This window comes from Danio rerio, chromosome 11 (genome assembly GCF_052040795.2).
Source record: "Danio rerio strain M-AB ecotype USA chromosome 11, GRCz13ab, whole genome shotgun sequence".
NCBI classification, from domain to species: domain Eukaryota; kingdom Metazoa; phylum Chordata; class Actinopteri; order Cypriniformes; family Danionidae; genus Danio; species Danio rerio.
The window spans coordinates 28,777,738-28,804,107 of record NC_141031.1 but is presented as its reverse complement, the minus strand read 5'-3'; the positions used below and the strand labels follow the sequence as shown (position 1 = coordinate 28,804,107).

At 37.0% G+C, this 26,370-nt stretch overlaps 1 protein-coding gene across 2 annotated transcripts in view; it reads left to right on the top strand.

Annotated features, from left to right (window-relative positions):
• foxj3 (forkhead box J3) overlaps positions 1 to 26,370 on the top strand; it is a 128,964-nt gene that overhangs the window by 24,728 nt on the left and 77,866 nt on the right. For both annotated transcript variants that reach the window (XM_087272903.1, NM_001326388.1), the window contains 1 exon segment: positions 22,504 to 22,930. In XM_087272903.1, the coding sequence (XP_087129029.1) occupies positions 22,610 to 22,930 (321 nt within the window). In that variant the 5' untranslated portion in view covers positions 22,504 to 22,609.

The window sequence follows — 26,370 nt, the reverse complement described above, 5'->3', positions numbered from 1 at the left end:
TTGGCTGAGTGATAAGTCATTTGAAAGGTCTGAAAATGTCAGGACTCTGGTCGTGATTTATTTAAGCTACATCTGTCGATAGACTCTGATTTGGCATCTACATACCAGCCTCACAGCTGACCAAAATAGCAGACATCACAATTCAGTTTCTGCCAGCTGGGTTTATTCAACTCTTGCTGTTGGTTAGGCCATGAAAAATGTATCAGGAGAGAATCCGAGAAGTTCATTTGTCCAAGTCCTTTTCAATAATAATAATAATAATAATAATAATAGTAATAATAATAATAATAATAAAGGCATGCATGTAATTAATTCATAATTTTTTGTTTACTTATGTTTTTATTTGTAATGAAAGTGTTAGAAGTTTTAATAGGTAGGGGCTAAATTGTCCTGCTGTTGTTTATTATTATTGTTGTTGTTGTTGTTGTTGTTGTTTTTAAAAATGTTATAATGGCAAACTAATTATTGAAACAGTTTAACATAATATAACATTTCTATTTATACTTGCTTTATTATTTTTAAAATAATCATAATTACTGTTTTTTATTAACAATAAAAATTAATTAAATAACAAAAACAATTTCATATCAAATGATGATTATTACCGATTATTATTGATTATTATTATTAATAAAACTCAAAGGTTGCCAATTATAGTAATATTAACAGCAATAATAAAAAAATAATCATTATTGGTTTTTCTTGCTTATTGTAGAGATTCACAGTGGTGCGAAAACTGGGTTGGTCCATGATTGTAGCACAGGCTCGGGTCTTTTGAGATTTAAAAGCACAACCTTTTTAAGCAGCTCAAATCTACGAGCTCACAGCTTTCCCTTCTTGGTTTTATTGACTTATTTGAAAACACTTTATGGTACTGTGTGATATTGAGCTGCCTTGGTTCATTGTTCTCTTTACCTGTGACGATTGTGTATGCGGCCCCTTTAAGTTTCTCTATTATGCTTATGCTGCTCAATCTGGGCCCTGAGCTGAAGCTCTTGCTGTCAAATGAGTGAAGCCTGGCAAGGGAAGCCACTGGGAGTTTTGATTTATCTCCACTCACACTGTTCTGGAGCAGACATGCAAATCCAGTGAAACGAGCGCAGCCCGCTTCGTGTCGAAGCGAAGAAGGCATTGGCGAATTTTAAGTGGTGGAGAGGAAGTAAAATGGGACGCTTCAGACAGATTTTGGGAAATAAAATAGCAGGAAAATGTGGAATTAAAAGGAAGACGACTAAGACATGGTTCGTAACAGGATTTCATCCACGTTCAAATCAAGTATTAATTAATTAACTGGATTTCCTGCTTAGCGTTTCTCTTATGGTGTTATAGTGCTCAAGGGGAAAGCTGTTAATGGTTTGGGTAATTGAGTATTAAACTAGAATAAACAAAGCTGGCACAGAGTGGTGAAAGTAAGCTGTTATTATGTTCTGCTTTGGTTGTTTCAGTATTAAGCTAGCGTAGCCACATCTACATTTTGGTTAATGCACATTAAATGTTAAGATTTGCGATATTGCAATTTGCATTGTTAAAAAGATGGGCAGCATGTTTTATTCCTGCCATAGAAATGCTGAACAGGATGTTTCTGTGAACTAAATGAGGGGTTAATTGTATGCCTGCAGCATTTCTTATAGTTGAACTAAATGATCTTCCAAATCAATGAAAAATGCATCAGACATCGTTCGCAGGCCTTAATACTCTGAGGATTTGAAGATACTGTTTGATGAGCTTCTTGCATTGATTCACAGTAAATCAGCACATTAAGTGTCTTTGACTGGTATTGCTTTTTTTTTTTTTCATGGCTTAGATTTAAGCGGTAGTTCACATTGAGTTTTCAAAGCGTTTATTACCTCTTGAGTGAGCAGGCCATCTGCATTTCCCCCAGAACAGCTGTTTGGCTGAATTGTGTAATGCCATTTTGGACGCAGTTAACTCCGCGTCAGCCCTAGCTACTCTTTAATCCAACTTGTTATAGTATTGTCTGGGTGTTTTTTTCTTTTTTCTTTTATTGTCTGGCATGTGTTAACCCTAATGTCAGTGAAGCATGCTGAAGCAGGTTTGCTGCTTTTATGTTGAATTTTTAGCCTTCAGTATAACGTGATTATTATAATAGTTAGAAAAAGCAGTTTCAAAAGCATTACTATTCATGTGGGACTAGAATAAAGGTTACTGGGTCACATAAGATGAAAGGTTAGAGCATCCGCTGTGTAAAACATGCTAGAGTAATTGGTGATTCAATCTGCTGTGGCAATTTCCAATAAATCAGGGACAAAGCTGAAGTATAATATATTTTATTTAAGCTTTTTTCTTTTTTTTAATGCAAAAACAGTACAAAAGAAATCCACTGGTATAAACATAGCAACCCCAGCAATAAATTAAAAAATAAAATAAAATAACTAAATAAATTAAAGTGAGTAAATAACAATTAAGTGGGGGTATTTACCAATCAAAGCAATCATAATGTTCACATATAATTATGAGAGTATGATCAGTTGTTCCAATAAATCGTTGGCACAGCACTAATCAGTTCTGAGGAAATCCAGTAAACGTTGCTATACAATTTGAAATTGTGTTGATATTTTGGTTTCAGAGAGTGCATCCTCTCGAGCAGAATGTCTTGATGCCATTCACCCATTCACTCTTTGAAACATGGAGGGTCAGAAGTTTTCCAGTTTAAAGTATTCTTTTTATTTGCAAGAGTTAGGCCTATCAAATGAGGACGTTGCTGGGATTTTGGAAAAGTGTATAAGGTCTCAGAATATCCAAGAATTGCAAGGCAATGGTTCAGGTTCACCTGCTTTTGAAAAATCTTTGAAAAAAAAAACAATAATATATTTCCAGCTGAAGGATAATATTAAATATATTATAATATTAAAGATTTTTAGCTTGAACTGACTTTGTTGTTTTATAATACTTGATGATAATAATAATGCACAATAATTGTACACATAATGTACAGGTCAGTGGCTGCTACCACTTATGACTCGGGAAAAATAGTATACTGCAGTAAACTTCTTGCAATACAGTTGCATTTATATCATTTATAAAAATATTATAAAAGAAATTACCATTTTGTAACAAGCAGTTTTTTATGGCTAAACATCAGTTGAAGTGGATGAGAGCGGAAGGCTCAATCCAACAAGATTCCAATAAATGTACCAGCTTGAACGTACAAAAATTAAGTCAATAGGCAAAGCAAAATGAAAACCCTATGCATTGAGGTCATTTCAAATCAAGTGATCAGACTATTCAAGAAACTGAACTATTTTTAATCAGTTTTGCTTGGATACCTGCGTAGACTGGTAGACACTTGCAGACCCCTTTTTTGATATTTTATGTGTGTTTGTATGTGTAAAAAAATATATTTTTTGTTTCCTATTAACTATTAATCTGTTTTGTTTGTAAATTGTTTTAAATGTATATTATGTTTACTTGGGGCAACACTCTGTGTGAAGTTTGCATGTTCTCCCCGTGTGTAAGTGGGTTTCCTTCGGGTGCTCCGGTGTTCCACACAAGTCAAAAGACTTGTGCTATGGGTGAATTGGATAAGCAAAATCGTCTGTTGTGATTGGGAGTGTGTGGGTGTTTCCCAGTGATGGGTTGCAGCTGGAAGGGCATCCGCTGCGTAAAACGTGCTGGATAAGTTAGCAGTTCATACCGAAACGTCAAACAGACACTGGTGCTCCTGTCAAACCTCCACTTGTTTTTCCTCCATTTCTTGGGTCCAAATAAACCAAAAATGAGCGCTTTTAACTTCTCCCTCACCCTTCCGCTGGCCTGCAGGCACACGCACACACACACACACACACACACACACACACACACACACACAAGTGAATGCTGCTCTCTCATTGGCTGTAGGCAATTGCCGATGTTATTTTCAGTCAAAACTCATTTCACACGGCATGATTTGAATCGCTGACAGCTCCTAATATTTAGCATGCCAAAAATCTCATAGGCATCGGCGATTCTCTCAGATCGCATCTTTGATAGTTCATACTGTGTGACTGTCAACCACGTGCACGAGCACCGATTTGCCTGTGATTTCAGCCATTTGTCGGCGATTTCTTAAAACCTGTCGGCCTTTAAAATACCTTTAATAGATTCTTTTAAAATCAGTCCAAACTCTAAGATAACATTTCCAATAGAATATTCTATACTATTTCTCATCAGTTTTGTTTTAGCGTTGGCCCAAGTTTGACACAAAATAAAATGTGTATTAGTATAGTAAAGAAACATTCTGTAAGATGTAAAATTCTAAGCTATAAACTTGTTTACCATTTTCATAATACATGGGAAAAACAGAAAATGCAAGCGCTTTTTGTCTTAAACGTTTGGGCCCCCTTTCCATTTTATTTCAAGCATGTAGTTGTATATATATTTTTTTAAATCATTGGATGATAAGCCTCAACTAGCATGTTGCCGTATCTGCCAATTGGTTTAGCTGATTACTTTCCTGTTAGCCGACAATTGTATTTTCTTGCAGGAAACATGTCAATAGCAGTCATTAGGGCCAGACAGGCTGTGCGGCTCATTCACTTGCTGAGGAGGCCAAGGTCAGCCGCTGCTTCTAGGTGAAAGGTTTCTGATGAACTTCTGCTTTAACCCATCAAAGATTAAGATTATAGATTCATGCCACAAATTGGTGAAAGGAAATGAGTCACTTCTACTGCATCCTGCCCCAACAATATCCTGTTGATATCTGTGATGTGAGTCTTAGAGAGGGGTGTGTCAGTCTGCAGTTCCTTTATCCTCAGCCGTATCATTAGTTTGTATAGGAATTAAAACAAAATTCCATTCTATAATGTACAGCGGGGTTCATGTCTGATGGTTTAGGTTTTGTCATTAAGCATTAATGACTCTTAGCAGCTTTGATACAGCTGTGAATACTCTGCTGCTAAATAGACAGATCTGTGATTTATTTTTTATTTTTGGTGACATTTCTTGCCCACGTTTAAAAAAAAATTACTACAGCAAAGGTGTAAAATGAACACTGTAAGTGCCAGATGTGATCAAAAATGGTTTTGGCAGTAGTCTTACTCTTGCTGTTTTTAAGTGAGGATTAGGCTTTTTTAATACCTTTTTTTTTTTTTGGTACAGTCTTGCTGAAAATGATAAGAGAGCTTTAATATAAAATAGCTAATAATAGGACAAATAAAAATAGCCAAATAAAGTTATATTTATAAATATTGAGTAATATTTTAGGTTATGTATGTATTTATGTTTGTATTATTATTATTATTATTATTATTATTATTATTATTATTGTTATTTATGCAAAGTAGTGTTGGTTATTATAAGTGCCTCCCACTAGGCATGGGCCGGTATAAGATTTTGATGGTATGATAATCTTGGATAAAAATATCACAGTTTTACAGTATCCCAGTATTGTGATCACTGCTACAAAACATTCTTTTTAAAGGGGTACAAAGAAAAACAAAAATGTTTTCCACTTTGAAATCAAAATATTCTATTTTTTGAAAGATTTGTTATTTTGGAGCAGTAAACACATCAGGCTACATATTTAAAATAAATAATTGACTTCTGCTGTCATCAAAAACACAGATTTCTTTACAATTTAAAACGGCATCTTGAATATTTGTTTCTGCTGGAGATACTGCTGTTCTAAAAACTAAAAAAATGTAAATAAAAAATCTTATACATACCTTAGGGATGGTATTACAGAAAATTTTGCCAGTATTAAAACCTTGACTTTTCCAAACTGCGGTTTACCTTGAAAACTGTTATCATCCCATACCTACTTCCCACACAAAGACTTTACAAGGCTGGGCCGTCCATGCATATTAATAGCCACCCAAGTATATTTGGTGACACTTTTTTTTTTTTTTTTTTTTTTTTTTACTATTATTAACCTTTAGTTTTTTTGTTTCCATTCAAGATAACCAAACATTAGCGATCAACTAACATTTCGTTTAGTACAATGCTTGTTTTGTATGTGCTTGATAACTGTCAACACTCCCACAGTACAGACAGTCTCGCATGCTCTGCAGAGACCCACAGCCTTTTTCGGACTTGAAAAATGTGTACGACCAGGTTTTCTAAATCTCTTAAAATGCCCAGGATTCAGCTTTCGCTTTCTAAAGCTGTCATTAATTGTATGTGTTTTTGCATTACCTTTTTATTTATTCCTGATTTATTTTTGCTTGGCTTCGCAGCTGACAGTGCACGCACAGCCGGGAGAGCGAGAGAAACATTAAATAATACATTCTTTAGTCTGATTGACTTACAAAAACTTTACCATAACATTAGAGAGGACGAAATTATATCTAAACTGGTTGCAAAATATATTTACACCATTAGAAATGGTTAATTAACTCATTTTTTATCTATACATTTAATTTTTTTATATCTACACAAAGAGATATTGTCTGTTATTTCTGTGATTTATTTCTCATTTGATGTATATTTTATGAATTTGATTGTTAATATATTACGTATTTTATACATAATATCTAAAATGCTTTGGCAACACTGTACAAGGTCATACAAATAAAGTAAATTACTCTTTCAAGAAAAAGAACCAGCTTCTGAATAAAATGAGTGCAAGGGGAATAATAGATTTCTTTTTTGTTTCAACAATCTTTTAAAGGTAGAAATGAAACCGTCTATAACAGTATCATTATAAACAACAATATTGTTAAAAATTGCATTATTTTTTTGTTTGTCTCGTGTAGTTAGTAATTATTTTTTTTCAAGCTACCACCGCAAGTATATTTCAAACCTGTGGGAAACACTGCATTATTGTAATATTATATGAAATATTGTTAATCAACTTTCTATAAATTTATAAGTATTTTTTAAATAAAAATAAAAATTAGTAACAAACATGTGATGTGTTGAATAAAAATAATATCATACAGGTTAATTGTTGCTTTTATTTCAGTGTTGTTATTAATAATAATAATAATAATAATAATAGAAAACTATTATTTAAATAATTATTAGTGTTCCATATACATTTTGCTATAACAGTATACAAATATATTGTTGTTAATAAACATTCAATATTTATATTTTACAAGTATGATTTTTTATAGTAATGCAGTCACAAATAATACAACAAGAACTTGTATATAAAATAAAAAAAATAAAAATGAATTATGATTTTATAGTTGTCACTAATTAATTTAGCCCAAATATTGTTTGATTTTGTCAGTCACTATGGATACTGCTGCTACTACTAATACCCAGACTGTGATGCATGCATTAAGACTTTCCATGCACATGTAGACTTTCTCTTTCTGAGGACATCTTAAACTGCAGCCTTTTGCTGTTTAGTCATGCTTGAGTTCCTCTTTCAGTCTAAATGTCTGCTACTGCCTCCATTGCAGAGCTGAAAGCCAGAGTGGGTCTTCCAGCCACAGTGTAACATGACCTTATGTGGAGCCCCCCAGTCAGCAAGGTGCTGTCTCAGAGAACTTACACCCGTTGCCCTGTTGCTTTTCGTGGATCATTTTACATCCTAATTCGGGGATGGTTAGATGGGGATGTCTGCCCATGGCTGGTCTTTGGCATGGTTTTCTTTAGTGATAAATTAATCTGTGCCAACCAATGGTTTTGACATAATTCATTTCTGCATTAAACTTGAGTTGGACTGACAGTTTTGTATTATTACCTTTGTTCACAACGCTTATGTCCATTTCCTTTATATTTTAATTAAAACTATTAAATCAGCATAATTAATTTGACTTTAATCTTATTATTAGATGTGTTATTTTGAAATACTGTCACCATGGTCAGAACATAAAAATCAATGAAAAGTTGTGCTCTTGATATTTGATAATGATTTATAATATTAGTTTATAGAATACTTGTTTTTATGTTTGGACAAATTATACAAGATAATCTATCTACTATTATAATCACATCTATTTTACAATTGTTCTAAACTTGTTTGGAAAAAAAACATACATATATATATATATATATATATATATAGTGTGTGTGTCTATATGTGTTTATTTATAACTTTTTTTAAGGATATTATTGTTTTTTAGATTAGTCTGATACTTTGTCTTTTGTAATGAAACAAAATAAACACACTCCTCATTTTATTACACTGAAAGCCTTTTTATTAACTGTATGTAAACAATTTGCCCTTGATGAATAACGGGAAAGCTATATACTCTCACCCATAAAGTATATGGTTGGGTGGGATTCTTAGTCATTGGGCACGTCAAAGCCTGTCCTGTAAACTGTTTGTTTAACTGTGTGTTAGTATTGTTTATTGAAAAGGGTCTCCTGAAAAACCCTCAAATTTGAAGTATGAGTTTGACACGGTCCGCACACACTATATATGGCATCATTCAGAGGAATTTATGACTGGGTGTAACGCGTGACCAGGAATCCCTGGTCAAATTCCTCCGCTGCTCTGTCCAGTTCATTTCTTCCATGTTACCTGCTGGTTCATGCAGCCAAACTTCATTCATTGACTTTGTAAGGTTGTTGTTGTTTTGTTGCATGAAGCATTTCATGAAGTGTCCCTGAAACAATAGCATATTGACAACAACTTGCTTCATATGACATGGCTTCTTTCCTGCATTGTCTTTGAAAAGCAATGGCTAAGCTGGAACATCAACAAAAGATGAAACTACTGACCTGTGACTTAATCCTCTAATCTCTAGTGTGCCGCCGCGTTGTGCAACCACAGATTCCAATGCATTATCATTCTGGGAAAAGGGTAAGTCTTTATTGTGGGTGGCTGCTTTTCAGCAGTAACTGTTGCTGTTTGATTTGGTAGCTGGTGCAACTCTAAGGGTTTTCCCTAGATGCGCAGTAACTTAAAATAAGTGTTTTTTTTTCTTATTAGCAGTGCATTGCACTCCAAATACATCAACTGCCTTCGTTTATGCACTCTGTGTGTGTGTGTGTATTTGTATGAATAGAGGAATAGCTGTATTTCATGTGGCCGACAATATGACTTCTGACATTGAACTTTCACATTTCTAGCTTGAAATATGACCTTTTTTATCTTGCAGTCTTGCTGATAGTAACCTACGTCAAATCTTGCTACTTTGAGAAGGTTGCATCTGTAATACGGATGTGTGTGAGTTTGAAATCACCATCTTTCTTCCATATTTTTATCAGCCCTTGCTGGTATTCCCCCTCTGAGTCATGTTGTCTCAGTTCTTCATTTCCTAAGGGATTAGCCCCCTGTGACACATCACACACCACTCACAACCTTAGATTCATGAAGCATTTTAGTCTCTGCATGGCATGTGCACGGGTGCATTATTACTCCTTTTTAATTTTTAAACATTTGATTTAATGTTATATCAAGGTGCTTGTCCTTTAGCAGAATCGCAATTACTGTGCATTGTGGTTGAGACCGATTATGCATCTCTTGCTCGTTTTGCCACTTGTTTTTTGGTATCCTCCATTGTGTGTGAGTCCTAATGTGAATCTGCACCCGCCAGAAGGTAATGTGGTTCTTTTTGAGGGGGGTGCCAGAATGACAGCCAAGAGAAGGGGGGGTTGTTGCAGTAAAAAGCTGTGAAATGACTGTAGGTGTCAAAGAGTCACATTTTAACAGTTAATGATGCAGCAGCAGCCAGCTCTGCCAGGCAATAAACTCTTTAATATGTTGTTAATTACTTCTGAGAGATTGGATATTGATTGAAAAGCAAAACGGGTTTAATTATAACCCAAGTGTTAATGTCATCCCAAGTGTTGACAGTTTTAGGCCTACGTGAGATGAACTTGAAATGGCTGAACCCATTCAGTTCTTTTATTTCAGATTGTTTATTCAGGCTTTACACCTGGCATTAGGATATTTTGACCATTATAGTTGCAGGTGGGCAGTGCTAAATCCAGGATAAAATGAGGTTTGAAACATTTTGAGCTTGTCTGCTTTAGACCACTTCCAGAGGAATTTTCAGACTGGAATTTTTTTTAATTTTATTATTTTTCATACTTTTTTTCATACTTGTGCGCTTAGTCACATAACAAGGCATTCAACGGAACTCATGTGTTGTACTAAACATGTGATGTACAGTATCAAGAAATGTGATGGAAATGAATCTGTTCTTTCTGAATGGATGTTGTCACAAGACATGCATTTGAATCAAAATGCATTTTAATGTCATGTGTAAACAAGGCCGAGTTGATAAAATACTATCAGAAAAACATTCAGAACATTCAGACAGAAAATATTCAGGAATTTCAAAACAAATGATATGAATGAGTTTTCATGAGTAGGCCTGTCACAATAATCAGTTGACTTATCGCGTTATACATGGACATGACCTCAATTTTTGGCCATACAGTATAGTCCATTATAGGCTTGGGCAGTAATATGGCATACCGTGGGACCTAAAATAGTCAGATTATGTATTTTATTACCGTTATAAAAAACATTGCACTTAAAGGAGACAAAAATTAAATATTAAATATAATTTTTTATTGACTTGAAATGCGTCGGTGTGGTCGCCATCATGGTACAGATGGCGAGTCATGCACCAAGTGACCTTTTCTCAAAAAAATAACAACTTCTGCAGTTTGGTAGTATTTCAGGTTTCCACTAAATGAAAATTTGCAAATTGTGCAACAATAAGGTGACCACGAGAGATACCTCAAACCTAAAGTCATATATATGGTGTGCAGTTTCTAACAGTTTAGGCACAAGCCAGCAGTTTGATGACGCTGTCTGAGTCTTGCATCATAATTTACCGTATACCGAGTAAAAATAGGGAGGATGTTTGACGGTATAAATTTTTGGATCCCACCCTACCTAGTCCATCGTGTTTACATAAAAATGTATGTCTTCAAAATGTGAGCAGATTACACCGTTTCTGTCATCTCATCTAATCTCCGTTGGAAGTGTCAACGAGTTCAGGGGGCTTTATTTTTACTAACAAGTAGGGCTGCATGATACTGGAAAAATTACACATTGAATTTTTTTTTATTTTGCCATTAATATATTGCGACATGAACAATTTCACTAGATTAGTTGAAAAAATGTTTTTAAAGAATGTATAATTTTAGATTGATTGGAAAGATGTGTAGGGGAGTGCATACAATATAATTCAAGTTTATTTGTGTATCTTTTAAGCACAATAAGTTTCGTATAATAAGCATAGTATTTGTATTATTGAGCACAATATTTGTATTATAAACAATGTATTGTTCTCCGAAGAGTGGAAATGTGTTCAGGTATAGAGTAATTGAATAATCAAATGGAAAGTTATACGGCATAGTTTTCGTTTTATAAATAATTCCATAAAATTAAGCATTATTCATTTTTCAAAGTTACAAACATTTTTTATGAATTTAATACCCTCACACAATCACAGGTCTTAAAAACACTTGCAGAGTAATCAGTTATAATCCAGACTCAACATTGCATATACTTGCGATCTGACTATTGCAATTGATCACATTGCGATATCAATGTTGAAATGATTTATTGTGCAGCCCTTACTAACAGCTCAAGAAAAGGTGAATTTTTACATTTTTCCTGAAAACTACATACCAGTTTTGAAGAGGTGTCAAAGTAAACACAAATCTGCAGTCCACTTTAAGAAAAGTTATGATTCACAAATAACATTAAAGCCAAAAAACATGCCATTTGAATGTGTTTATGCCAATGTAAATATCACAATAATTTCTTTAACAATATATCACACAACAAAAAAAGCCTTATCATGACAGGCCTATTCATGAGGTCTTATCATCTCTTCTACAATATAAAAAGTATATATGTATCTATACTTATAGGAAAGCAATTAACGTCAATTTGCCTTTGGAAATCTCAAGAAATGCATCAATGAGCATCATCGACCAAAAGAAAAGCCATAGAATGCTACATGTGAACTTGATTGTCTCTTATTTCATTTTTTAATAATGCTAGTGAGCATCGGCTTGTGTCTGCTGCAGCTCTGAGGTCCCATTGTGCTGCCTGCTGCAGAGAGGCGAAGAGCTTAGCATTTAATTGCCAAGGAAAGGAACAGGGAATTCTGATGAGAAAGGGGGCTTTCAAGAATGCCAGGGACAAATGATTATTTTGCCAGAGCCTTAAGTGCTTTATTTGAGATTCAACAGTGGGCTCTGGCGAATGGCTGCCAGGCTGGCACTGGTCGACGCTTCTCAGGGGAGAATATGTGTTAATATGGGGGCCGCGGGCTCACAAAGCAGTGTAATTGGGTTCGCATGGTTGGTGTCAGGGCAGCGGCACCGCTCCGTACACAAAGGGCACCTCCCAGCCTAGCTGCCAGGGACACAGAGACAATCCCCCTCCTGATCAGGGTTGTAATTCACTGGAAGGGCTTATTGAATTACTGGAATGCTGAGCGTCATTTTGTAAGGGCCCGCAGATTGCACAATGAGCCGAAGGCCTTGTGTTTGTCAGCGTGTGCAGCTCTTAGCCGCCCGACTCTGAAAAGCACTGCAAGTGGTGGCAGACTGCTGAGAAAATCTCTCTAATATCCCCAAATGGCATAATTACTCTTGCATAAATTCAAATTCCTTCCTCCCTTTTCAGTAATTATTTGAGTGTATCTGCATCAGAGGTTACAAAGCCTGTTGTCTCTGCTTTTAACCCCCTGTGACATCCTGCAGCTGATTAGCCTGTAAGGAGGGCTTTTTCAGCTCTCTCAGTAGGCATGAGTGCCATGTCTGCAGCTGGAGGCTGATGTGCGATTCAGTCGTAAACGATAAAATTGTTTGTTGTACCTTTACGTTCCACATCCGGCAGTCTGAGCTCTGTAGAGAATATTTCAGCATTTTCTCGGTGTGTGTGTGTGTGCGTGTCACTGTGCGCTGCACCATAATCCCAGTGATTTGGCAAACGGATGGACTGAAGTTTTAGTCATGATGTGTTTTTTTTGTTGTTGTCATTTTTGGTTTAATATCCCCTGTTAGTAAATAGATGTGTGCAGTTTTGTCTTTATTTACTTTAAAAAACAATTCCAGCTAATAGGGTGCAGCAACATGGCCACTATTTAAGTGGCCTTAGTAGGGCTAGGCGATTTGGCCTAAAATCAAAATCTCAATTAATTGAACATTTTAACTTGATTACAGTTATTGAAGAATTATTTTATTTATTTAAATTTTTAATAGTTTTCATAGTTTACCGACAAGTTTTGTACAGTAAATATAGTCACATATTACAGGTGAGAGATTTCTAAATCAATGGTGCATTACTGATTTTAAAATAAGGAAACACACACTGTCTACTGCATAATTCTTAAACTCAACTCCTGGAGCGGCACAGCTCTGCACAGTTTTGCTCTAACCCTGATCAAACACAGCTGAACCAACTAATGAAGGTGTTCAAGAATCCTTTGAACACTTTGATTATTTGAGACCTAAGATCAACTATCTATGATTATTTATTAAACATCATAAATTTTTTTTAAGAGGTGAGCGGGTCTGAAACCACGCCAAGGCTGCGCCGGACTATTCCACGGCGTTCGACACCAAAGGATAAATCAAGTTTAACAGAGCGGAGTCACATGTCTCCACATGCGTTAGGGAAAGTAATTGAAAAAAATAACCTGTAAAAGTAGTTCATAATAGGTTCTGAATGTCAATTTGAATATTTTTTTATTAATCGCCCAGCCCTAGGCCTTTGTTTTAAATATATATGTTTTTTCAAAGAAATGTTTATAAAAAGCTGGAAGTCCCCATTGGAACACGTCATAGAAAGTAGTCAAAACTAAGGTTTACGTGTTATTATTAAAAAACATTTCTTGCTCTGTTTGGTTTAAAGTTGTAATTTTTGACACGCTATTAAACAGTTGAATTGAATGTGTATAAATTTATGCTTAAGAAAATAGTTGATGATTGGTGTTGATTTTTGGCAAAGTGTTTGACTGTGTGCCATCAACACCATCATGTTCAGTTACTGTTTATTGGTTGTGTAATGTCAAAGAACTGAAAGTTTGTCTACGTTAATCTGTATCTGTCAATACAGTGTGCATTGCCCTTTAAAAGACATGCTAACTGGTTTTTACTCAGTGTCATTGTGGAGAGAAAAAAAAACATTTCTTAATGATGCACAGTCACAAAAATGAGTAAATTCAAAAACAGGAGACCAGTAGCTCTAAATATAGTAAAAACATTTGCAAGGCCATGTATAGCACTCCACAAAAAATACATTACATTTAACAGTGCATAACAGAAAAGTATATTTACAAATGAGAAACATACAGAAATATAATAAGCTGTATGTAATATTTCAATAATCAGAGACTGTCTATTGTGCTATTTTCAGACATTCATTGGAGTGGGTGTATGAAGAAGAGCTATTTTGCTGCAAAGTCTGCATGAATGAATCAGTTATTCCTTCGTTAAACTTGAATGTTTAAAAAATAAAAATAAAGTGCAAATGTTACGTAATGAAAGCTTTAACAAAAGCATATACCATGTGTTAACCTCATAGCTCACAGTATGTCTGCTTTTAGAGTTTATTAGTTGCGCTTTCCTTCCTGGTACACCATTCTAGCGCCCGCAGTAATTATATGTGAGTTCATTAAGAAAGGACTAGTTTAACTGAGGGTAGCTTACAACAGAGGACCTAGATGATTCATATACTTTCAATTCCAGTAAGTAAATATAGCATTAATAAATCATTTTCTTGTTTCAGTCCATATTTAGAACAATGATGATCTGAAGTTTGCAGAAACAGAAGCTACCAGAAACCAAGTCATATCCTGTTTGACTGACTAATGTGAATTTCTTGTTTGCTCTCCTGATTGCATTATCATTAATAAAAAAGATCAAATTCAACACATTTCTTTTGGTATATGGAAAATATTTGGTGCAACAAAAACTTGATGTAATGCCACATTGTCTTATAAAATCACTTGTAAAAATCCCTGACAGCGATTTGTTTATTTAAAATGTGGTCAATTCGCTGTTGACTCTGCACACGAGTGCATCCGACTGAAATCCTGAGGCGGGAATTCATCGTCCATTTGTCTTAGCTGTATTCCTGGCCCTCGGGGCTTTTTCAAATCCTGCGGCTTTTACGTTAACCTACCATTAACACGGTGCCACATTTATGATTATCAGCTGCTCGGATGTGCGCAGCTCTCCATTTCTCTCCAGCCAGAGTGGCACTTTGCTGTGACTGGCAGATTAATTATGGAGTACATGCAATGCGGCCCCTGTAGACGACTGAGCCGGGGAGGTGGGAATTTGCCCTCATGTAAAGCAATGAGACTGGCGCTCTGAGGACACAGCACCCCGGCCAATGTGTATCTGCCAGACCTTGTTACTGGAACAGGCCTCCTCCGATGCCTCAGATCTCCTGGCCTGTGCACGCTGCCTTAAAGGAGCCTCTCTGGCAGGCCTGAGATCAGCGCTGGCATCCGACAGGCCGGTCTCACTGTGACAAGCCCTGATCTGCTGCAGGCTGTAATAAGCCGAACAATGCGCTCGGCTGGCAGTGTGCGCAGCGGAGCGATAATTGACACATCCTAAAAATGCGAGTAACGACTGGGTTATTAATGCTCTCATCCTGGGGGTGGTTTCAATGCAACCATTAAGCCTTTAATGGAGAGGGAAGACTGACATTTAAAAGCTGTTGCTGTTACCTACTTTTCCATTTAATGAAGATGAGTCTTCTCGCCGGCCGCAGCAACAATTACGCCACTCGACATTCAGGCGCAACAATGAGCCGTTGCTATTTTAGTTATTCTTGTTTTCAAAAATAACTCCCGATCAGCGCCCAGGGCGTTGGAAAAAAGGAGGAATCTCCTCTTTACTCTGGTGCAGGTGAGCGTGTTTCCCACCCCTCCCAGTTTCCCTTTCATGATCGCTAAGACAACACGAGCCTTTCTGCACGCTGTAATAATGTTGTTGATATGGAAGACATGGCCAGAGTTTCGGTTAGGAGTAGAAAAGCCAAGGGCTTGTTACTAGGTTACATCACTGTTGTTGTTGTGAAGCGGTGTGCCAGGTCTTCAGGCGCTGTGGAAGGAGCTCACAGAGAGTGATTCCCCTCTGCCGAAGCCAAGTTACCATCCCCCCCGACGAGGCCTTCTCTTCACCGCAAGTCTGCTTACTAATCCACACATCCATGTACACACACCAGTTTGCTCGCGTTTGTTCCGTAAAGTAAATATTTATTGTTCACGCTTTGACTCGTAGAAACGGCGTCGGAGAGCGAGAGCATACGGCGTGCCAAAGCAATTAACGTTCTCTTTTAACACTGTGATCAGATGATATTGAGTTTTGGAAGGAGATTACTCCCGAGTAATTGTCATCTTTGAATTACAGTAGGATCATTTTCGGCTTTGTGTATTTTACCTTCAGATTTCTCAAATGTTCTTTAATGCAGTCTATTAGAAGATAGATATTCATTTTTAGGGCGTTTGCACTCTTACTAAATCACTTTTGTGTGATGTATCTTTAATGACCATATTCATATGGATGTTTCACAGATGCATGCAGCACCTTAACTGGGTGTCTACAGAGTCTTCATTTCAAAATCAAAATTTTAGGCCTTAAAGTTTTAAATTCACAAAAATATTGTGTTGTAGGTCTTAAATCATTTTAAACCGGTCTTAATTTTTTAAAGTTACCCAATCACCCCAATACCCTTCTAATCACCAACAATTCATCTAAATAGTTTTTTTATTGCAAATAAATATTTATTTCAAAACATCTGTAAGACATTTTACAGCAAATTAAATTCCTTAATCAGGAAAAGAAAACTAAAAACAGTTACACAATTCCTCATGATAATAACAGCAATATATCCTTTGACATGTTCTTCCATTTAAACAAAAACAATTGACAGAAGTGTGAGTGGACATAATATTTATAAATAGGCATGAAACTTGAGGTTTCATAAATTGAAAAAAGTGTATACAACTAGAGCTTTCTTGTTTTGACGCATTAAAGAATGTGAATCAAAGATAACTACTTTTGTGTTTTTTTTTTCAAGTCTATTTGACCAACCGGGCAATTACAAAAAAGTCTTAATGTCTATCCTAGGAGATGTCTAAAATCTCATTCATAATGGTCTTAAAATTGTGTTAAATTTGACTTGAAACCTGCAGAAACCCTGCTTAAAATGATCAAACATTTCTGTGTATAAGCAATTAGTTTTCAGTTCATATAATTTTAAATAAAGCTAAAATTAGGTAAATTTTAAGATTTAAAAAAAAAATTTTTTCACTGTCTGAAGAAATAAGTCCAAATTAAGAGAGTTTCCTCAACATAAGCAAAATTATCTGCCAGTGGGGTAAGTGAAATATAAATGTAGATATTTGGACTAGAAACAATTCTATTTTTTGCATAAATCATATAAATTCCATATAAAGACAGTAATTCTAATAATAATCTGTAGCTCCTGGTCAACTATAATTCAGGGTGCTTTCACACTAGCACTTTTGATCCACAACCGGGTTCGTTTCATGTCAAAGTGTGGTACATTTAGCTAGTGTGAATGCTGTCTTCTGAACTTGGGTGCGCACCTGTGAATCGTACCTGAGTCCGCCTTAAAGAGTTATTCTGGGGTACGGTTCGTGCGAACTCTGGTACGGTTCACTTTTGTCATGAATGCAATCATACCAAATAACGAAAGTGAACCGCCAACTGTACAACAAACTTTAGTTTTCCTAATGTTCCTTTATGTGTCTGTGTCTGTGCTGAAACGATATATTGTGCTGCTCTACTCTACTTGTGTCAAGTTTGTTTAATTCTATTAAGTAAAAATAAGAGATTTATTAAAATAATAAAAAGTAACCAGACTAGCACTGCAAAATTCATCGAAAAAAGATCAAGATCTCGATTCAACCCTACACACGATCTTAATTCCGCTTTTCTACGATTCAGTCAATTATATTTTCAACGTCAGGAGAGAAGCCTAAAGGCGGTCGCACAGGTCTTCACAGGAACATGAACACCTTCAAATGGCGTTAAAAGTGTCACATACTGTATTTATAAGGTATAATTCACCCAGAAATGTCATTTCTGTCTTCATGTAATATGTATTGACGGCCGCGCAATCACACGTGAGCTGACCGCGAGGCTGTTTGTTTACTGCTGAGAACGCGCGCGCACACAGCACGCCAATGACGGCTACTTTAGAGAACAGAACCTGCATAGACTGTGAATAACAACGAGCCGCGCCGAAAGAATTATTTGCATGTGTGTGTTTTTTTAACACAGTAACGGCAGCCGCACTAGGAAGTAAAAATTAAACTGGCTGCACATAATTTAAATGATCATAACGCATTTTACAGTTATGATTACGACAAACATTTGATATGTTTTTTTCTTTCATAGCTAACAGATTGTGTTATGCATAAAAATAAATGTTTATCATTGTCAGTATAACTACTCTAGCTTATATGATGTTTCATAATGAATATAATGCATGAAGAATTCTAATAATGACAACTGATGATTTTACCAGTGAAAACAAATGGTCTAATAATGCTATCAATGACAAATTACAAGCACATGTCTCAAACATAATAATTCAACTTTATAATTATGAATAGTTGAATTCTGATGTCATCATTTTACTGTGACAAACAGGACATATTGAAAGTCTGTTCAAGTCAACCATAATGACTGTACAAAACATTGCATTTTCAGCAACAGTATTATATATAACAATATTAATATTGTTGTTTTATTATTGTTGTTTTACCATATAGTCACTTTAGAATTTTAAGGTTCTATCTGACATTTGTCAAAATTGAGTTATTGAATGACAACTTATTTACAATATGGGATGTTTTACATGAAGTTGTTTACATTTTAAGACTTTAAAAAAAATGTTACACACATACTGTTTGCTATATGGATTGCAAAAACTTTAAAGCTCAATATCTAAAAATCATTCAGAATGCTGGTAGAACCTTATAATTTCAAGGTGATATGTTTGAGAATTAACAATAATAATAGCCTACTCATATTGACTTTTATTTTACATCAAAAGAATCGTGATCTTTATTTTAAGTAAAAAAAAAAATCATTTTTTTCCAGAATCGTGCAGCCCTAAACCAGACAGTTTATAATACCCGTTTATTTCCATAGCTAAATATTCTGGAAATAAGTTGCTGCAATCAACAATTTGGTTTATAATATTAATATTTTGTGATAAGCAGAAGAAAGGGACTCATTCAGGTTTTTTATTATATTTTAAAATGTTTAGAAAAATATATTATTTGTTTTAGTTGACAATACCAACAACATATATAAACTATTTTACTACCTGTTAAACACTTAAACATTTAGCCCTATGTTAATGTGTATGGTTGTTTTCAAGAGAATTATCTTAAATCAGTGACTGCAGCTGTTAAATAAATTTTCCAGAGGTTTACAGGCATTATTAGGCCAAACTGCTGAACACTGTGGACATATGTACAACGGCCACTAGCCATATTCCTATTTATGCCAGTCAGCACTTGCTCCTCTGCAGAGCAGGGTCTGTAACTGAGTCGTCTGTACAGGTGCCACTATTAATGAGGGGAGATGAAGACTGCGTTTTACAGCCTGGCTCTGCAGAGGTGTGCTAATTAACACAGCAGCGCTCCTGAGAGTCCTGCATTTCTGGATGATGTGCATACAGTCAGAATGGCAGCAAAGTAGGTGATGCTTGAGACCAGAAGCACTATCTGCAGATTTCATCATTCAGAGTCATTGCAGGGATACCTCTGTGGTTTGTGGGGTGGTGATGTGAATATTAAGTTCACAGAATGCCTCATTCTGCATGCATCATTTAACATTTCTGTACTGTATAAGTTTATTACTCTCAGCAATAAAAAACACTTTGCATTAAGCATGTGTTATTATGAGCAGCCAAGCAATCGTTGGCATGAAAATTTAATCCACTAATTTGATCTAAGTATTCATTTATATTGGCTTAAAAGTTGACTTGAAGTATATTTCCATTGTTTTGGTCTCCCTGACCTTCACAGAAACAAAATCAGACTTCCTTTTGGTAAAGTTGAAACTTGATCTGAAAGTTTTGAACTTTGCATCAGTTATGTTATTGGTGCTTTTTATATGTGGTGTTTTTGTTTTTGATATCCAACTCTTTTATTTTGATCAATATTTCAAAGTTTTTCTGAGCGATCCAGACTCCTCTGCCTAGAGTTTCATCTGCTGTAGTCAGCTTTGGCTTTTCATGTGTAGCCTTTAATACTTTCAAATGCAAAGATGTCCATAATCGACAAGGTCAAAATGTGCAAATTCATCTTGTTGGATGCACTTGTTGGATGGTGTTACATGTATAAAAAAGGTTTTGTTTTTCATTGCTGTAATGTGATCTAAAAGTTGCATTGTTGTGAATAAGGAAGAATACTGTCTAAAAGATAATAGCTTCATAGGGATGCTCCCATCGATTAGCCAGAGATCGGTATCGGCTGATAATCACATTTAATGACTCGGTCGGATCTTATGAACAGATCACAAGTGTTTGTTAACAAGCAAAGGAAGATGCACATGCACACTTGGGTTTTACAGATAGCAGCTCTACAACATGCGAGGACGTAAATGATCGCTGCGCACGCATCATAGCAGCTAAAATATATATACAGATGTGGTGCAACCTTTTTTTTTTTTGGAGTGACTCACGCAGGTGAAGGTCTCTTTGTTGCAACCATTGTATATCCAGTGTCTTGAGCTGCTGTGACTCGAGCGGAGCAATCAGCCCCATCTTCTGTCCAAACGTATGACCTCTCCCGGAAGCTTCGTGAGTCTCTTGCATATTATCCGCTATTTTCTCTAAAGGTGCTTCTGTCCGCGCTGAATGATTATAAGAGACATCTTTAAGATGATATGCAGTAATAATAATGTATTGTAGTAATGTAGGATTATATGCAGCATCCTTAGTTTATTATGTTAGGTAAAGAGAGATCTACACTTAAGTACCATACCAGGGTTGAAATTGCGACCTCAAAATATATTTGGGAGCATTTGTGCGCGTGCATAAAATTGACGTTGTGCAACCAGTTTTCACAGCAAAATGTTCACCACATGCGTGGAATTAGGAGGCATTCATGCGTTAAGCATCTTTGAACCTAAAAACACCAAACGCAGGGCTCAGGAATGGTTTAAAACAGTTGACATGTCATCTTCCTGCAGTAAACAAAGCATGCAATGCTTGCCCCGCCTTCAAGCTCTTCTTATTGGCCCACTGTGCTAGAACAGAACACAAATGGATTGGTATATATCAGCTGTCAATCACTCAGTTCTGATGACAGGGAGCTACAGCCATGAAAATGTGCTCATAATTTTTGGTGGGTGCGAAAATCTACTTCAGTGCATGGCTTTATCTTCACATTTCTTTTGCTGCTGTCAGCCTGGCATTACTTTTGGGATGTTTGATGGTTGCCTATAAGTTGCAACATGCAGTGGCATCAGTCTGTTGATGCAGCTTATTTCTGCAGTCTATGTGAAAATCAGTTCAATGCATAAACTCAGCCATTGTCCGCTGTGCATAGATTTGATTTAATTCAATTAGTAAGTGCCCAAAGGCACTCATTTCCTCCACGTGAGCAGCGAGTATGATAAATTTGAATTTTAAGTTTGCACTTCATACAGCTGGATCAGAGGGTCTCCTCTTCGTGCCGGAAAAAAATCTTTTAAATTAGAGGGTCATGACTCACCTTTATGGAAATGACAGGATGATGGAAAAAAAAGAGTGTCTGTCATAGCACTGGCCTCACAGACATCTCATTTATCAGATTTCAGAGGCTCGCGCTAGCTTTCTGCCATTCTAGAGGAATTTCAATGAGGGCGTCTCTTTTGGTTCCCAAGAGAAACGGGGAGGTATTTTTAAACCGAGGTTCGTCTGAATAATATGTGGGATATTCCCTCCCTGCTGTCTTTTTTTGCAGTCAAGCTGTCATTTTCATGGTAAGATGCTCTATAGAGTTTGGATAGATTATGCCGTCTGACCGTGTACCTATGCGAGGGGGACGGGCCTCACGCTTTTGCTGCTATTTTAAGCCAGAGAGGGCAGCATGCCTGAAATACAAGTTTGTTTTTGGGTGTAGGGTGCAAGCACAGACGGGAATAAGAGGCCGTGTCACACAACAGAGTCGACAACGAGAACTCCAAGGCCAATACAGACAAGATGGAGAAGGGGGAAGGGTAAAGAGGGATAGAAAGGGTTACGCTACCCTCCAGAGAATTAGAATTCCTTGTGAACTGTTCCCCCATTTGGCTGGCAGTTGTGAAAACAATTCCGCAGCATTTACTCAGTTTGCAGCTCAGATTACAGTTGTGTGAGTCAGCTGCAGGGTGCAGGCCGGAGGTAGGAGGTGGGCCAGACGGCTTGGCCAGTCTGTGCAGCTCAGTGTGTGTTTTTTTTTTTTTGGTTTGTCTGCAGATCGGCGTCTGTTCTGGAGCTTCTCTCCAAAGAGAAACGCTGCCTGTTTGAATGTGCTAATTAAAATGACATTGGTTCCAGCTGGAGTGGTTCTAACTATTGAAGTGTCGGCAGGCTTCAGAAGCAATCGCTCATATCCTGACAGTGTCAGGCAATATAATGATCCCCTCTCTTGCTCTTCTCCACAGGTTTCATTTTTGAGTGACGCCGACAAAAACAGTGATCTGAGGGAGCCCCTGCGTTCTCGCCGCACCGGATCGTCACCCCTCCTTAGCTGCCACTCGACCTGCCACCATGACGTCGGAGCTGGAGAGCAGCTTGACCTCCATGGACTGGCTGCCGCAGTTGACCATGCGGGCGGCCATTCAGAAAGCGGATGCCCAAAATGCTCACGGACCGGGCATGCCTAAGAAAAGCGCCCTGCTGGATCCCAACACCACACTGGACCAGGAGGAGGTGCAGCAGCACAAGGATGGCAAACCGCCATACAGCTACGCCAGCCTCATCACATTCGCCATCAACAGCTCGCCAAAGAAGAAAATGACACTGAGCGAGATCTACCAGTGGATCTGTGACAATTTCCCCTATTACAGGGAAGCCGGCAGTGGGTGGAAGGTAAGGGGCGAAGCGCTGACTGTAAGCGTCAGTTAATTTGTCATTATTTGCTTTCTGCCCGTCAGAGACATTTGCATGCACACGAGTGACGTCCCTCCACTTAAATTCAATCAGTGTACCGAATCAGCCCTGAATTTAGTCAGAGGAGACTGCCAAGGTTAATGTGTGAAATTATTCTCATTTCTTATGCTGTCAAGGCTTTTTTTTCTCCTCTCTCCCTTCCTTTCCTTGCCAAGGAACATTTCGAAAATATCAAAGCAACAGCCACGCTGCTATTTTGCAAAGTGCCGTTCCGATCTGTTTATGACCATTAATATTTGACACAGTATCTTGTCTCTCTAGATACAAGAAAATAAAGGCTCTTTTTGCAGACACAAGTGTGAGAAGGAAGTGTGTTGATATTCACCCAGCCAGATCCAGCCATAGAGGAGGGAAAAAACTCCCTTTCATGGCTTGTATTATTCATGCCAGATGCCTTGATAGAAGTCCATTATGTTGGAGAGAGCCATTGCTGTGTCACCATCTCAAGGAGCATATGATATACAGAGATGAAGCTGTGCTGATTGCCTTTTAAAGAGCGGAGATGGAAATTGATATTAGAATGAGCTTTCCAATCAGTTGACATTTATTGGCAATAGAATCGGTAGCACAGCTTTATTGCAGGCAGACAAGATGTATGCGGTTCATATCCGTGCGAGACGCGGCCCTCTGCGAGCGTGTGCTTGTGTGTGTGTGTGTGTGTCTATCTGTTGGTGAGCATATTTTCACACCCACCGCCCTATTCTGCGTTGCTGTGAAACGGATATTTATGTCAGTGTAGCTACAAGAGCAACACATGATTCAGAAAGTTTAGAAATCACCTTAAAATATGTTTATAGATGCAGTTTCGACTAGATAACTATAATCAGAATAACAAATCAAACATGTGGCTCTTTAAACTCCCACCCCATTGTTGCCTGTGGATTATAGAGCAGGAGAGTTTCTGCATAATTATCAATCCCGTTTCCGTTTTCTTCTCTTCAAAAGAGTAAGCCTGTTTCCATTGAAAAGATTTGGATTGGCAGATATGCGAGGTGAGTTTGAGGGTCAGCCGGGTGCTTTTATTCATTCAAAAAGATCCTTTTTATTATCCTGTTTCGAAACGTGCTTACACTTTGTCCGTGGTACCCGGAAAGATGGCTGTAAGTTAAATTGCTTGCTGGCACCCGTAATGCCTTTTGTGACATCAGCCTTTCTTTTTTCATCCCCCCCATGTACACATTTCGCACTGTGGACAGACATAACAAATGGATTTCTGCGTTTTTCACTGAATTCACTGAAATCGCTGTACAAGGTTGCTGCCCTGACACGTTTACCGGGAGATAGCTTTCCATTTTGCTGGAATGTAGCCTTTTTTCAAAAGCCTTGTGGAAAGAGGCGACCCACCGCTGTTCTCAATGATGGCCACTAATTGCCACATTCCATCTCTATATCATGTATTGTTATGGCTATTATGTTGAGGAATATGCAGTCTGTCCATTTACAAAGGGTCAAATATGCATTCTGAAGTGTGTCAGCATTCGATTAATCCGAGAAATGAAAAGTTAGATGATTGGACGCGCTTCTGTTGGGTTGTTTTTTATACGTAGATCTGTAGTTTGAAGATACAGACCGAATCGAATGCATCCTGGTGGTCTTTGTGATAGTGCTTGCATTTCAATGCATGGTGTGAGACAAAGCATCCTACTATGAGATGTGGAAAATGGCTTTCAGGATGTGGCAGGAGAAACGCAACTCTGATGGGAAAATGGAGCTATAGAGTTGGGTGTTAAGAATTGTATAACAGCAATACGAGTGTTGCTTTTAATAGGCGGGAGAGCGTGAATCTCACTCCGACCGCCGTCGACTATTATTTTAGAGAGATCCTTTGTCTCTGAAGTACACGCTGCTATATTTGCGCGTTTGCACATATACAGAGCGTGGCTGGGGTGAATGTAGGTCTGTGTGCAGTCATCGCCCTCCATCTCTCCACATCCCCCCTGAGATGTCGGCAGCAGGAATTTACGACCCAGCGCACGCACACGTCTGTTCTCTATGATAATTCTAGCTGTGCCAGAGAGATGAGACCGGGCTAATCCAGGCGGCGGCAACTCATTTAGTCATCTCAATAGAACTCCATTAGCCAACGCTTTTAAGAAATATCAATAAGTGCTGTCAATAAGAATAGATAATTCATCAAGGTCAAAAAATATTAATGCTGTATTAGGAGAGACAGATATGCAGTTTGAGATGAATTTTAGGACATTCGCTCTCTGTAATATTATGAAACTGGTTAATGGGGAGCAGGGTTGTCACCAGGTTAGGAAATTAACTTTTTTGTGCGCAAAAGTCAAAGCTACTGGTGAAATGGAGAATTGTACAGCCTGCTTTTTCTTTTCTTTTTTTTCCACTTTTTAAATGGATAAAATCATCATGATGTAACATTGGAATGATTATTTCTCTTAAAAACGTTACATGCACACTGACTTTGGCTTTTCAAGGGGGCATTTTAAATATTTAAAAGCCCAAGTAATGTGCTATTGGACTTTTCATAAAAATCCTGATTATTACTTTCAGCCAAAACAATTTAACTCTACAAGAGTTTTCAACGTCAATAAATTTTATATGACTAATAATTATATAATAATCTTGTGTATTGCTTTGAGTCACAGATACCTTCATTCGTTTGCAACACTGTGCAGTAATTTAGTTCTTTCATTTACTGATCACTTTGCAGAAAACAGTCAACAAGCTTCCACTGCGATGGTCATATACTAGTGCTGCACGATTAATCGAAAAGCTTCAGAATTATGTATAGTTGTATTCTGAAGTCATCACTTTACTGTGCATTAACAACCAGCACAAAGGTAAAGTCTGTTCAAGTCTACACCATTTCCAAGTCTATACACAATGTAGCATTTTATTCAACAGTGGACCTACACATAGGCCTAATATTATTAATGTTGTTTTACAGCATGTTTGAGAAATGGCAGTAATAATAGCATACTCAATAACCTTTATTTTACATCTACAGAATCATGAGAAACTTGTGATCTTGATTTTAAGCCAAAAAGTTGTGGTTCTTTTAGCCAGAATCGTGCAGCCCATCACACACGATTCTGTGGTAATCTGTGTCCCTGCATTATTTGTCTGTTCCAAGCTCACACCATTGTGGCCTAATTTGAGTACAGAATCACTTCTAAACTTCTGAGAATCAATTCAGAATCATTAGAGAATGTATTACAATGCATCAATTAATTATTGTTGATCTTTTATTCATACAGATCATAGACCACAGTTCGGAACACACTTGACCTACGGCTTAGGCTGACACATTTATTTGATTTTTTTTTTACTTTTAGTTTAATCCTAAATTTGTAACAATCGTACAGAGATTCTTTCATTAATCACATGTATGAAAG